Source organism: Platichthys flesus, chromosome 7 (assembly GCF_949316205.1).
Source record: "Platichthys flesus chromosome 7, fPlaFle2.1, whole genome shotgun sequence".
Lineage (NCBI taxonomy): Eukaryota > Metazoa > Chordata > Actinopteri > Pleuronectiformes > Pleuronectidae > Platichthys > Platichthys flesus.
In genome coordinates, this window is record NC_084951.1 from 18,191,672 (window position 1) to 18,204,047 (window position 12,376).

The 12,376-nt window shown below is 39.6% G+C and overlaps 1 protein-coding gene across 2 annotated transcripts; it reads left to right on the top strand.

The window, feature by feature from the left end:
• Positions 1-2,553: 2,553 nt before the first annotated feature.
• Positions 2,554-10,942, top strand: LOC133957121 (deoxynucleoside triphosphate triphosphohydrolase SAMHD1-like). 2 transcript variants are annotated; one of them, XM_062392561.1, is made up of 14 exons: positions 2,554-2,678; positions 3,309-3,469; positions 3,807-3,922; positions 4,073-4,143; positions 4,929-5,087; positions 5,933-6,033; positions 6,143-6,251; positions 6,351-6,442; positions 6,529-6,641; positions 6,745-6,884; positions 7,448-7,549; positions 7,667-7,771; positions 7,924-8,061; positions 9,830-10,942. In XM_062392561.1, exons 1-14 carry the CDS (start codon positions 2,661-2,663, stop codon positions 9,854-9,856), a joined length of 1,452 nt encoding a protein of 483 aa, XP_062248545.1. In that variant the 5' UTR covers positions 2,554-2,660; the 3' UTR covers positions 9,857-10,942. The 2 variants fall into 2 exon arrangements, with proteins under 2 accessions (XP_062248545.1, XP_062248546.1); XM_062392562.1 differs by having other exon boundaries at positions 6,781-6,884.
• Positions 10,943-12,376: the final 1,434 nt, after the last annotated feature.

Here is a 12,376-nt window from a genome sequence, read left to right on the forward strand (position 1 = left end):
GCCTGCTGCCATCTGGCCGACTGTACCGCAGCAACCGGGCCCGCACCACCAGGCTCAGACAGTTTCATCCCCCAGACCATAAGACTTTTAAACTCCTCTCCGTTATATATTTGCATATTTGCACTATTGTTGTTTTATTTTCTCCTCAGCTGTTTATATATATGTACTTTATTTTCTATTTTAAATTTTGATATTCTATTTCATTCTATTTTATACTATTTCTATTTTATTTTATAGGTTGTAATTACTTGAGCATTGTTAGAAGGGAGCCTGAGACTCAAGCATTTCACTGCCAGCGACTGCTTAATGTTATTGTTGTGCTCTCTCTCTCTCTCTCTGTCTCTCTCTCTCTCTCTCTCTCTCTCTCTCTCTCTCTGTGTGTGTGTCCTCTTTTTTATTTGTTCTGCCCACGGATCAAAATCTGGTTAAAGTCAGATAAGAATTTAAAATGGACAGTTCACCCGAAAATGAAATGTACTCATTATCTACTTAGCACTATGCCGATGGAGGGGTGCGTGAAGTGTTTGAGTCCAACAAACACTTTTGGAGTTTCAGGGGTAAACAGCGTTGCAGCCAAGGGGATAATGAGTACATTTTTAATTTTGGGTAAACTATCCCTTCAGAGATGTAGATTGTGTGCTCTAAAATTAAGGAAATCTAGTTTCCAGATCCCTCTGAAGTCAGACATGTTCTCTGCAGGGCGGAAGGTTTAGACTCAGAATCAGAAAAAAACACATTCATCCACTTGAGGAACCTGCTATATAGCAAATGCTGACACTTGATGAAGAAAGAGGAAGTAAAGCAGTTTGAAAACAGGAAAATGGAAAACCTACTACAGTATGATGGGAAGAGTGTTGTCCAGTGTCACGTATGGCAAACAGTTTTTCCATTTAATTGCTGGACTGGACTGGATCTGTACTCGAACTCTTAAATCTCATGAATTGGATATTAGATTTCCAAAGTGAGAAACCTTTCAAAATTCATTTTTGTATTCTTTGTAAGCATGGATTGTAGGTGTGAAATGTTCTTTATGGATTAGTAATAAGTGAATGACACATATCTGCAGTATCCATTTGAGCTATTAAATGTTAAACTGCCACTTGTACTTTTTAAGGGTTTTTCGGGATCTTGAATTTAGTTTTTACGGCTACAATCAAAGTTGTAGATATCTTGAAATACATTTTTAATTATGGATATCCACAAATTTCCAATTTAATAAGTGAAAATGCAGTTTTGACTTAATGATCACATTGAATATTGATCACAGATATGATTTTGGTGTGATAAGACGTTAAGACCGCTTTGCCACAGTGGAGCACATGAAGACAGCTCGGTGAGGTGCAGTCTAGAGTTTCGTGGATTCAGTTACATCACATGTTATTGCCGTGTTAATGAGGTTGTGAAAACAATCAAAATCGCGTGTGATCACTCTGCTCTTATTCTTCATACAAAGTTCCACTCGTCACAGTACAGACAGTGTGTACAGAAGAAACTATTTATAATTGGTTGTTATGGAGTTAGATATAAGAGCATGGTCATAGAGCTCATAAAGAAACAATTAAGACCTGCCCTTCAGGATTGTAAATCACAAAGCAAGGGAGTGTGAAAGACGTCAGGGTCACTGAATGATCCTTAGCACATCATCATTATGACTATGTGTCCACATTATGAATGTAGAAAAACTTGACTGACCTCACTGATCACTCAGAACTCAGAAGTCTTTTGAGTCATTGTGTCCAAATGTTGTTTTAGCAGGTGCTTAATTACCATGGAGTTGTTTGAAAGGACATATTGTGTTTTTTAATCGAAATATGCACAAGTTAATTAACTAGTATTAACTTGAATTATCATTGCGCACACAAACATTACCAATATGTATTTGTAACACTATGTGAAGGACTCTCTCATTCACCATTCTAATGTCTTCACCTAACTCTTCCTCTGAAGTGTCAGTGTTTTTAATCATTTTCACATGACCGTTCTTTCTGTGCTGCTGCAAAGGAACCTGCTGCAAACCAGTTACTGAGTCTGGCTCATGACTGCTCATGGGATCTTGATATCATAAGTTCCACTGGTTCCAAATGATCATCCTAGTCATAGGAGCAAGATGGCAGCACCCGAACCTGGGGTATTTCGGCTTCACTTTTGTAAAGTGGCAGGAAATGGAAAGGCTTCGTCCACCTTTATTCACAGTCTATGGTTTTGGAAATGAATAAAACCCCAAATATTGTCAACAACACCCCATCAGGGTTTCTGTGATTTCAGTTTTTGTTTCTTTTGTATTCCGATATGTTGCTGGCCATGTGAAAATGGAGGGAGGATGTGTCCGATCAACATCCGGGCAACTGGACAGAAAATCAGTTAATGGCAGGAACGACATTTTTTAGATAAGCCGCCTTTATAAAGCTCACAACAGCGTCAAGGATGTGATCCGGGATTTCGATGTCGCTGCTCCGGTTTCCCTCGTTCAACTGGATCTAGCCCTGCCCTCTAAGAGCTGTCGAAAGTCTGTGAGTATAAAAAGCAGGTGATTCTTGACACAGCTAGTCAAATAACAAAACCCAGGTTAGGGTTAACCTCTCCTCCTCCTCCTCCTCCTCTGTTTGATCCTTCCCCGTTTCCTCGGTGACCATCTGCGGAGCCTGCACAGTACCAGGAAGATGGCAGAGCAAGGCAAGGTAACAGTTTTTTGTTTTGGCCAGAGCTCAAAATCTGGTTAAGGTCAGATAAGAAAGGGACAGTTCGCCCAAAAATTTAAATTAAAATGTACTCATCATATCCGTCGGGATGTTTGCGTCTGGAGATAGTAAATATTTTGATCTCTCAAGAAACGAGTGACGTTTTCTCTCTCTTCACATATTGAGGGCTCGTCCAGTTTCACATCCAATGAGATGGCTTTGTAAGAAATGGATTGTAGGTGTGAACTGTGCTTTATGGATTAGTAAGAAGTGAATGACACGTATCTGCAGTATCCACTTGAGCTATTAAATGGTGAAACTGCCACTTGTACTTTTTAAGGGTTTTCGGGATTTTATATTTTGTTTTTACGGCTAGAATCAAAGTTGTAGATATCTTGAGATACAGTTTTTTATTATTGATATCTACAAATTTCCACTCTAATAAGTGAGAATACAGCTTTGACTTTTTGATAAAAGTGAATATTTATCACAGATATGATTGTGGTGCGATATGACGCTAAGACAGCTTTGCCACAGTGTAGAGCATGAAGACAGCTCGGTGAGGCACACTAATGCTGCGAGTAGGAGTGATGGAGTCAGTCCTTCTTTTGTTGTCTTGTCTCCTGCCAGGTCTTTAATGATCCGATCCACGGGCATGTGGTGTTGCACCCACTTCTCATCAGAATCATTGACACACCTCAATTCCAGAGACTGCGAAACATCAAGCAGCTTGGAGGGGCCTACTTTGTCTTCCCCGGAGCGTCCCACAACCGCTTTGAACACAGCATCGGGTTTGTCCTCATTTAGAGACAGTGTCAAATGATCAATGTGTCAGGTTTTTTTCATGAAATTAAGATTCATTAATTATTCCCAAAAAATTTTAAACAGCTAAAACGCCCCTTTGTCCCCGTGTATCGTCCTTCCTACGAGTTTCGTAGAAATCCAATCAATAGTTTTTGAGAAATAATGCTGTACAAAACAAACAACAAACAAACAGAGTAAAGTCAACCTCTTCGGCGAAAGTCCTTTAACATTTCTCATAAACACATGGCAATGTATTCCACAATGTTTGTATTTTCCCTGTCTTGTCTTGTTTTGTATGAAATGTTTTGTTGTGTGTGGGAACAGGGTTTGTCACTTGGCAGGACAACTTGTAAAGGCTCTAAATGACAGGCAGCCAGAACTCCTCATCTCTCCCAGAGACATCCTCTGCGTGCAGATCGCTGGGCTCTGCCATGACCTGGGTGAGTAAGAGCATCGTGGGTGTGTGCATGAGTAAGAATGGAAGTGAAAGTATTTTTATTATCCTCTATTGTCCAGATGGGAATAGAACCCACATATCTTAGTGCAAAGATCCAATGCAGCCTAATCATCTTTTTCATGTTTCATGTCAGGACATGGGCCATTTTCCCATATGTTTGATCGGAGCTTCATCCCCGCAGCACGTCCTGGTCTAACCTGGAAGGTAAGAAAATGTGACTTATCCTCGGCCAAAAAACAATTAGTTCAAGGAGATCACATAAGCCTTTCACATATGAACCACCCAGTGGAAGAGTACAAATGGTTGTTTTATTTACCCTAGAATGAGCCCGTTTATATTTAAATACTTTATATTTACATCTGAAGTGGGTCCTCTCTAAGGAGGCCGCCATGTTATTTTACATTATTCCAAACTAGTCAAACTAAATCATTTGTAAGGTTTTATGACAACTGAGGGCTGCTACAAGTTATCTGTCATGTCTGGAAGGGGAGGGTGAGGTGGGGGGTATTCAGCTGCAACATGCAACCTCACCACTAGATGTCACTAAATTCTACACACTGAACCCATAAAGTTTGATATTTGTATAAAACCTCCTGCAGCATATGGGATGACGTTACAGCAATAAACAACATTGGGATGAAAGGGAGCTTTTCTATCTATTTGTAAAAACAAAGCTGCTACACAAACCAGTCAGTGTCACCTGGCCTCTGAGCAGGACAGCTGAGGTTTAAAGTAGTGGTTGCAATGTTCCTAATAATAAGCGTCACTGATAAGAGACACTAAGAGCTTATAAACAAACAGTCATTATTTAAGTTATGACCACAGACCTGCCGTCTGGCAAACGTCACCGATAAGCATTCTTGTTTGCAGGAGTCATATTTTAAGATAAGCTCTTTCTGATTGCTTTCATTTTCAAGTTGTGACTGTGTAATTTCCCATAAGTTACAATTATTATATAATATTAATAAACAATTCTTTGTGTGTTTCAGCATGAGAAGGCCTCTTTGGACATGTTCGATTACCTGGTTGAGCAAAACGAGTTGGAGCCGGTGATGGAGCAGCACGAACTGGTGCTGCTTGAGGACCTGCAGTTCATCAAGGAGCAGATTGCTGGACCATTGGACACTAATGGAGCTGAAGCTGAGGGGGTAACTTCTAGTTCTGCCTATATGAGATCAGTTGATAGTTGTATTAGTATTATAGTCGTATTGTTCTACTGCAGGAACTTTACCAAAGGAACCAAGAACCTTTTGAGGAACTCTTGAACTAAAACAACATTTTGACTAGAGGATCTCTGGATTAAAATAGTTCCTGTAAAATGGGTCGAGGCAGCAGCTGAAGGTTTAGAGCCCTGAAGCAGCTGAAGATTTAGAGCCCTGAATCAGTGCCTCTGCTGCTACTGAGCACTATTTCATTCAAATTATTTTTCATTTTGGAACGGTTCAAGCGCCCACATTGCACTAAACTTGCGACTCGATGCCTGAATTAGGTACATACGGACAGAAGTACAGAGATTCCTCACATTATAATAAGATGAGGGGTCGACATTGCACTCTCTCGCTGTCAGCTTCCCAACTGCACATTTATCAGTGTCTTCAGTTGTAAATCATTCTATGGGTCTGATTTGCACTAAATTTCAGCTCCAATGTGGTGGAGGCTTGAGCAGAAATGTGCAGAAGAAACTTTCACTTCCTAAAAGCTACAAAAACCAGTGACTGATGTGCAGCTTAATGTTCCTCACACTCTTGCACTATTGTGTACCTGCACATGCAGTTAACAGTAAGAGTTTGACCTGCATATGGACTAATCCATTGGCACATTAACAGTGCAGGCTACAGAATATTAGTGTGTATGCAGCAGATGCAATGAATGCCACATTAGTTCTCAGCAATGTGTAATGACTTGCCTCTGGAAACCAGAGTTAAAATCCTATTAATCCTTAAAAATATTTGTCTAATATATCAGAATCTCATGTGTCTATTTTCTGTCAAAGTGGCCTTACAAAGGCCGCCAAAAGGACAAGTCCTTTCTCTATGAGATTGTTGCCAACAAAATAAATGGCATTGATGTGGATAAGTGGGACTACTTTGCGAGGTGAGTATTTTAGACGTATTAGTTTGTTTTAATAAGGATTTCCTAAATCACATGTTGATAAATCCTTGTGAGTTTAATGGCCCATCTGTTCACATGTTTCTCCTCTTAGGGACTGCTACCACCTGGGCATCAAGAACAACTTTGATTATCAGCGCTGCCTTATGTTCGCCAGGGTGTGTGAGGTGGATGGGCAGAAGCAAATCTGTACCAGAGACAAAGTAAAAACTCTCTTACGTTTTCTTTCTGATCAGCTTTTTACAAAACGTCTTAGTTAAACATTTAAGCTGTGACTAAAACACAAGTGATTCTTTAAACAGGAGGTGGGCAATCTGTATGACATGTTCCACACAAGGAACTGCCTCCACAGAAGAGCCTACCAGCACAGTGTTTGTAACATCATAGAGATCATGTGAGTAGCTCATTGCTCTGATGTAGCTTCTTTGCTTTTCCCTGTGGTCGTTCTGAAAGGTGATAATGTGTTGGGTGTTTCTTTAGGATCACTGAGGCCTTTCTAGAAGCAGATCCACACATCCAGATCGAAGGCTCAGAAGGGATGTTCACTCTCTCCACAGCCATAGATGACATGGAGGCCTACACCAAACTGACAGGTCCATGGACACCTCAGTGTGCCATCTCTAAAACAGTTTTAAACGCATTCACATTAGTGTACATGAATGATTCAAATTCATAGATTTCCGTTCTGTACCTTAGATCATGTGTTTGAACAAATACTCCACTCGCCCTCAGTGGAGCTGGCTCAGTCGCGGAGGATTCTAGAAGACATCGTATGTCGACGCCTCTACAAGTGTCTGGGCCGCACCAATCCAAGAGAACATCTGGAGGTTACCCCGGTGTGTGTTTGTGTTCTTCTCGTGGAACTATTTTGGCTGTTGAATTTTAGTTTTTACAAATTATAAGTTATATTGATAACTTTATCAATGTTCTTCAAGGAGGGTTCAACTGGCTGCTTCTCCAGTGATATGATATCCAGACACTTTGGCTTCCCTTTTGGGAACAGTCATGTCATCCACCTTTATATCCAATTATGATTTGATTTGTTGATCAACAAAACTAAATGCAAAGACATTAAATTCCCATCAGTGCAATTCAAAGAAAAACATCCAAACCTTGTGTTTGAGAAGCTTTAATAAGAAAATATTGGACGATTTGGCAATTGTCCAAAAAAGCTGCTGCTTTGATGTAGCCAATTAGCTTCCTTATAGATGATATGAAACCAGTTTGATCCTAAGATATTATTAATCAATAAAAAAATGTATTGCATGTTGGAAAGTACATTGTGATTTCAACTTAGAAATCTAACCATATGTGTTTGTATATGTATCCTCGTATATCATTCTGTGTTTTGGATGTAAATTCTCTTTTCTTATTACTTAATCCACTTCACATCTGTTAGGCTGCGATTACAGACTGGGAAGAAGAATTGTCAGAGTCCACTCCTCAGAATGACCAGGGTGTCCCGGATGTCCATCTGCAGCCAGAAGACTTTAAAGTTGACGTGAGTTTTCAGTTCAACTACTTTTTATCTCATAAATTATATTTAACAACAACTATTTTTAAATGTGAATTTTAGTTTTGTTGATTCGTTGCCTACTGTACAAAACCTCTCCTTTAGGTCATTTCTCTGAACTATGGGATGAAGGATAAAAACCCCATCAACAAAGTGCAATTCTATTGCAAAACTGACCCAACTAAAGCCTTCCAGATAAGCGATGACCAGGTCACACATCTTTATATTTGTTTGCATGAGTTGCCTTCGCATTTACAGAGCTGAATGTTTCTCATGTCTCATATTTATAAACACAAAGATTGATTGTCACTTCCTCTATTTTGAATTTACAGCTTAAAATAAACCCTTGTCATTCTTGTCAGGTGTCAAGAATGCTTCCAGCGGTGTTTGCCGAGCAGGTGATCCGAGTCTACTGCAAGAAGAGGGATGGAGAGTCTGTGGCGGCTGCAAAGAGACATTTTGTTCAGTGGTGCGAAAACAACGGATTCACAACGCCTACGGTAAGATTTATCTTCTCCAGTGTAAAGAATTGTGTATTTACTTGCAGTGTCAATGTTGGTTGATAAACATTGGATGGGTACACGCCTTCAAGAGCGTTTGCCTCAAACTGGGGAGACTTTTGAGAATGGAAAACAAAGGGAACTTGAATGGCCCTAAGAAAAGTGCACATACTTCTGTCCAGCACCAACAGTCATCTTATGAAACCACATAAATAAACACATACATTCACGAGATCCAGATTTTTATTTGGTTCTGCACCAGATTATATACAATCATAAATATCAGTCGCTTAAATATGCCACATGTTTTTTAATTGGAGCCGTTATAATCTGAATCCCCACTCAAATTCAGTACACTCTTCCCTGGGAGATGCCCCACCCCTCCACAAAATATCATGGAAATCAGTTCTGCACTTTTGCATTATCCCGCTGAATAACAGACAAACATGAACAAAACCTAACCTCCTTGGTGGGGGTAGTAAATGTTGAGCAGAAATGGCTGTGTGGAGCAGTGTATTGAGCATAACCCTGTACTGTTAGTGTAACATGTCACTCAAAAATTGAGGCCACCTTCCTCTATAGCTCAATGGTCCAGCTCATTGTCGTCAGTCAAAGCAGCAGCACAGAGGTCGAACACAGCAACTCTCACCGGTCTGCTGCCACACGGCTGCGTTTGTGTTCTGACAGCTTTCTGTCATAGTCACCATGAACTGTTTGAGCATTTCATGGGTTCGACCTCATGGGCCAGCCTTGAGTACCCATCACTGGTTCACCATCATGATGCTAGCCTCCTCAAAGTAGCTCAAACTGTGACCTGATCTCATTCCAGCACATTCGCAACTGCAGCGCCCAAACCAACAATTAGGACAGAGAGGACATTATTAGTGGGGCTGGCAGTGTGTCGTTTTTGATTTGAAGTTTATTTTACGTAAGATATTAAAGCTATATACATACATTTACAACCTCTTTGAATGATTGCTTACATGATGCCCCAAAGACTCGAAGTGATGCACAGTAATGCCCACTGCAGAGGAAAGGTTCTCCTCTTCATGTGGTAGCATACAGTTGGTGCCCTGTGATTCTGTCTCTCTTGTTTTGGCCTGAGGATGTCACCTCAGCAGTGGGCAGAGTTGGGCTCAGACCTGAGGTAACAGAGAGGATGTGTCTGTGTCAGATTCACAGCTTGTTCCCACTGCCCCCTAGTGGCCAAACAACTTAGGTATGGAAATCTGCTTTGTAGACAGGCATAGCACCTTTTAAATTCCAATTGGTGTTCGGTAATAACGAGTTCTATGTAGATATTTTTCATCAAAATAACATCAATATTGATTATCACCACATTATTACCACTCCTCAGATGACAGAGCGAAATTAGTTTTAACTCAAAAGTATCTCACTAAAAAAAGAACGCTGCTGTTTTACAGCATTTATATCAAATGACAGCGGGTAGCCGAAATATGTCCTAATGAGGCAGTGAGGCTCTACACAACCAAAAACAATACAGTCAGGGAAATTGAAATGAATGGAATGAGGTCTGGAGAAACTGAAAGAAAAAAAAACTAAAGCAAGAAATGTTTTATTTAAAATTAGTGTTCATCCTGTGTACCTTTTAAAAAAATCGGTGTCCAGAGATCACCTTCCTCTAGTCTACCTACATTATCTGGCTGGTAAAGAAGAGTTCTGTCACTGACCCCTGTGTCAGTCACGACAGTGTACACACTAACCTGCCAATGTTAATATCAATGTCTGACATTTTATTCATACACAGGACGCAGACATCACATCGCCGGCGTAGATCCCTGTGTAACGCGATGATGGAGGCTCCAGTGACAACGCTGTTAGTCACAGCTGTGACAAAAGCAAAAAAAAAAAATTTAAATAGGAGGAGAGCGAATACCCCTCTTACACTATCAGTAGATGAGGAGTGTTGAGTGAACATTATATCTTTCTACGAGGTGAGTATGTTAATTGAAGCTGGAAACTAAGCAGTTTTTTTACAAGCAGAAGCTCAGGGACTATCATCAGGTGATTGTTTTTTTTAATTGACCCTTCCTAAATATTATATGCACAATTTACTTTTTTTTTCTCGTGGGATTCAGGGATTTATTTGGGACTAACCTCGGGCTACAAGTGTCGAGTTTTTGAGTTGATTTGTTTCTATATCCGACTATTCCTAAAATAAAACAATTTAGTAGCACTTAAATGACACTTACTTAAAGCACTTAGTAATTTTGCTTTATTTTTGAAGACATGGTTCTTTCTTAATTCTTGTTGTCTGGGTTTGTACCCTTGGGTTTAAATGCACTTATTGTAAGCGTCAGCTAAATGAAATGTAATTGAATGTAATACCCTGTGTTAAGCATCAGGTTATCATGATTTTGAATCATGGGCAATTATTCATGGGCAGTGGAAATGATTTACTCTTAAACAGGAGAATAACAACACAGTGTGTTTCATGTCAGTGTGTTTTACAGCATTTACAGCCAGTGTGTTATTCAACTTTCACATACGCTTGTTTTTTAATATCAAGCTTCAAAAGTCACCATATACAAAGAAAAACTGTTTCTGAGCTTTACACTGTGTGTTTGTTTTTACTTGAGGGACTATTTGCAGATTTTATTTTATTTTTACTGCAAATATATTTATACTGGGGGGGGGGGGGGGGGGGCGAGAATGTTTTGCAATCCTTTTATCTATTGTTCTTATGGTAAGTTGCACAGCTTGTTATCTCCACCTCACTAACATGTGCAACATTTAAAATGGGATTTGTGCTGGATTGTTTGAAAACCTATATTTTGTGTGAGGTGAAATGTTTTAAACGGTTTGTGGTGATCCTGTGAATTGAAGAAAAGTTTGAAAATAAAACTTTGTTTTCACTTTGTTTCACTTGTGTAATGTTATTTGTTGCCGGTGGTCAAAGGACCAAGATCAACTCCACTGTGGCATCATTATGTTCTGCAAAAACACTTCTCTGCACATTAGTGACCATATACCACCACCAGGTGACGGTTGTAGTTGTTTTCTAAGATAGCTGTATGGCACCTTAGGTTCAGGGCTTTATTACTATATGAAAACATGAATAAGAAACTTCTAAAGTCTGAATTTACATGATGGATCCTCCCTCCATGATTGTGAAATCGTATAGCTTAAAAATCCAAACAAACATACATTGGAATATTGCAAATCAGATTATAATCAATTGATTAAATCTACAAGTACAGAAGTCCAATTTCTTTTTTTAAACGTAAAAAAGATAAACACTGAAGCACAGTTTTCTTGCTGGATTCACTTTGGCCTTTAAAATATCTCTTCATGAAGCAGTGTCACTCTCAGTGGTTATGGAAAAAATGAGCTCTTCTCTCTTAAAAGTCAGTCATGGAAAGTAATTTATCCATCCATCCTCACCTTGATTACAATTTTAACATTTAAGTTAAAGCCTGATAATGGGATGGAAGAACATGTTCATGTTACAAGAACGTTTGAGCGCTAGGGGGCGCTGTGCACTCATTTGTGCCAACATGCTACTTCATTTGTTCCATTATTGCTGTGGTCCAGGTCCTGAGGCAGCTGCTGAGCTGTCGTCACAATCAAGTCAGATTTGATTGGTAAAGCCTAATGATGAACCACTGCTTCGGGGCTCTCAAGCCAACGGGAGCCCTGGGCCTTATGATTTATTTTTAGGCAATATCTTTAATGTGTGGAAGAATATTGGAGTAAATGGGATTTTCCAAATTTTTCCTTGATTTTTTCGAAAATGTTTTGTAACTCAGCAGATTCAAATCATGTGATGGGGTATGTGACGCTTCCTTTCCTGTTAACATGTTGAAATGTAATTTCAAAGTAATACGTTACTGCACTTATGTCTATGATATAGCCCAATATAACAAATCATAAGAATTGTTCAGTTTATTACAATATCTCCTTATGTCCCTCACAATGAGGATACAGAATCGAACGTTCTACTTTACATGATAATAACATTTCTGCATTAGTCTCATTATTTTACTATCAAACCTTTAATACATCACTAGTTATTGTTTTAAATAAGTATTTAACTAGGATATTACATGTAAATGATCTGAACCCATGAGACAAGTTTGATATTTAATAATGTGGGTCCCCGTTCTAATTCAGCCAGGAAGGTTTGTCCAACAGGATGTTCACAGAAACACACTACCCCGATGCACTGTGGGTACACACACACACACACACACACACACACACACACACACACACACTTCCACACTCCACATCATGTGGCAGTGTGGCAGGAGAGGAGTATCCACTACACACTCACAAAGAGCAGAACCAAGGC

Coding starts and splice junctions, on each gene's coding strand:
- LOC133957121 (XM_062392561.1), top strand. Junction 3,470..3,806: donor CGCTTTGAACACAGCATCGG/GTTTGTCCTCAT, acceptor GTGTGGGAACAG/GGTTTGTCACTTGGCAGGAC. Junction 6,034..6,142: donor AAGTGGGACTACTTTGCGAG/GTGAGTATTTTA, acceptor TTCTCCTCTTAG/GGACTGCTACCACCTGGGCA.